This window comes from Nanorana parkeri, unplaced genomic scaffold (genome assembly GCF_000935625.1).
Source record: "Nanorana parkeri isolate BGI_ZX_2015 unplaced genomic scaffold, ASM93562v1 scaffold488, whole genome shotgun sequence".
Taxonomy (NCBI): Eukaryota; Metazoa; Chordata; class Amphibia; order Anura; family Dicroglossidae; genus Nanorana; species Nanorana parkeri.
In genome coordinates, this window is record NW_017306756.1 from 560,871 (window position 1) to 562,198 (window position 1,328).

The window sequence follows — 1,328 nt, forward strand, 5'->3', positions numbered from 1 at the left end:
ATATCAGATAACCCCGAGTGTAATGTGTGTGAGATTCCAGCCACATCCAGATCCCCTCCATCATGGAGGAGTTCATCATGTCTCTCTCTGTCCTCATCATCTCCCTCCTCAGTATCACACAAGTCCCCTGTGTCTGATTCCTGTAAGACAGTCAGTGGGTCAGTCATGTTACACATCTCCTCAATGTGATCCATCTTCCTGGACAGCTCGGCCTTCTTTATTTCCAGCTTCTGGATCAGGTCAGACAATGGATGTGAGAGCCGCTCTTCCTGCCTGGAGATCTCCCTCAGGACTCTCTTCTCCAGGTCTTCCGGATGTCTCCTGAGGTCTCTGAACAGGGCAGTGACTCTCTCTGTTACACCGGCTGATTTTTCTTGTACTTTTCTCCTGCGTTCCTGCAGACTCTGGACTCTTTTCTCAGTCTCCTCTCTCTCCGTGATCAGTTTCTGAAGATAATTTCTAAATTTCGGTTTCTTCTTCTCAGAGGCCTCATCCAGAGTCTCCACCTTGTGTCCCTGGTGTTCTCCAGCCAAACTGCAGGACACACAGATACAGGCAGCATCTGCAGTGCAGTAATATTTAAGTAGTTCTCTATGGACGGAGCATTTTCTCTTCTCCATGGAAGTGGTGGGTTCAGTTAAGACGTGTTCTGGTGCCTTGCTGTGGACTCTCAGGTGATCATCACACAGAGAAGCTTCACAATGCAGACAAGACTTAACAGCAGGTACAGGAGAGTGAATACAGTAAGTACAGAAGATCCCAGTTACCTTCCTCTCCTGATCTGGATGAGTAGATCGGAAAGTCTCCGCTATGTTACGCAGTGTTATGTTCCTGTGCAGTACAGGCCGATGCTGAAAAACTGCTCTGCGCTCCGGACAGGAATAACCTCCAGATCCGTCCTGTGTATCCAATGCACAAACAATACAGACCCGGCAGAAGTTGTGTCCACATCTCAGGTTTACAGGATCTGTATAAGTGCTCAGACAGATGGAACAGTCCAGCTCATCTCTCAGATCAGCAGAAGCCATCGCTGACAGCAGAAGAAATGAAAATCTCATGCACAGAGAATCCAAAGGTCAATTTATAGTCTTACATACAGGGTGTGGGCAGCGCTAGTGTCTCTGCCTTAAAAGGTCCATTTTGAAGTTGCCTGGACACACTGCTATAAATGTGAGTAGAGTAGAAAATACTGTGATAACATAACCTGTACACAGCAACCCCCCCCCCCCCCCGCCGTCTTTCCTATTTTCCTGTATGTTGGATCAACTTATACAACAGCTTTACTTTATTTCACCCAACCCTAGCAGCCTATACGTCTTCCTTTGTGA

General features: G+C 47.4%; 1 protein-coding gene across 1 annotated transcript in view; it reads right to left on the bottom strand.

The window, feature by feature from the left end:
• Positions 1-1,049, bottom strand: part of LOC108790607 (E3 ubiquitin-protein ligase TRIM39-like) — a 2,848-nt gene extending 1,799 nt beyond the window's left edge. The window contains exon 1 of the mRNA XM_018560915.1: positions 88-1,049. Within this exon, the coding sequence (XP_018416417.1) occupies positions 88-1,028 (941 nt within the window). The 5' untranslated portion in view covers positions 1,029-1,049. The remainder of the gene's footprint in view (positions 1-87) is intronic.
• Positions 1,050-1,328: the final 279 nt, after the last annotated feature.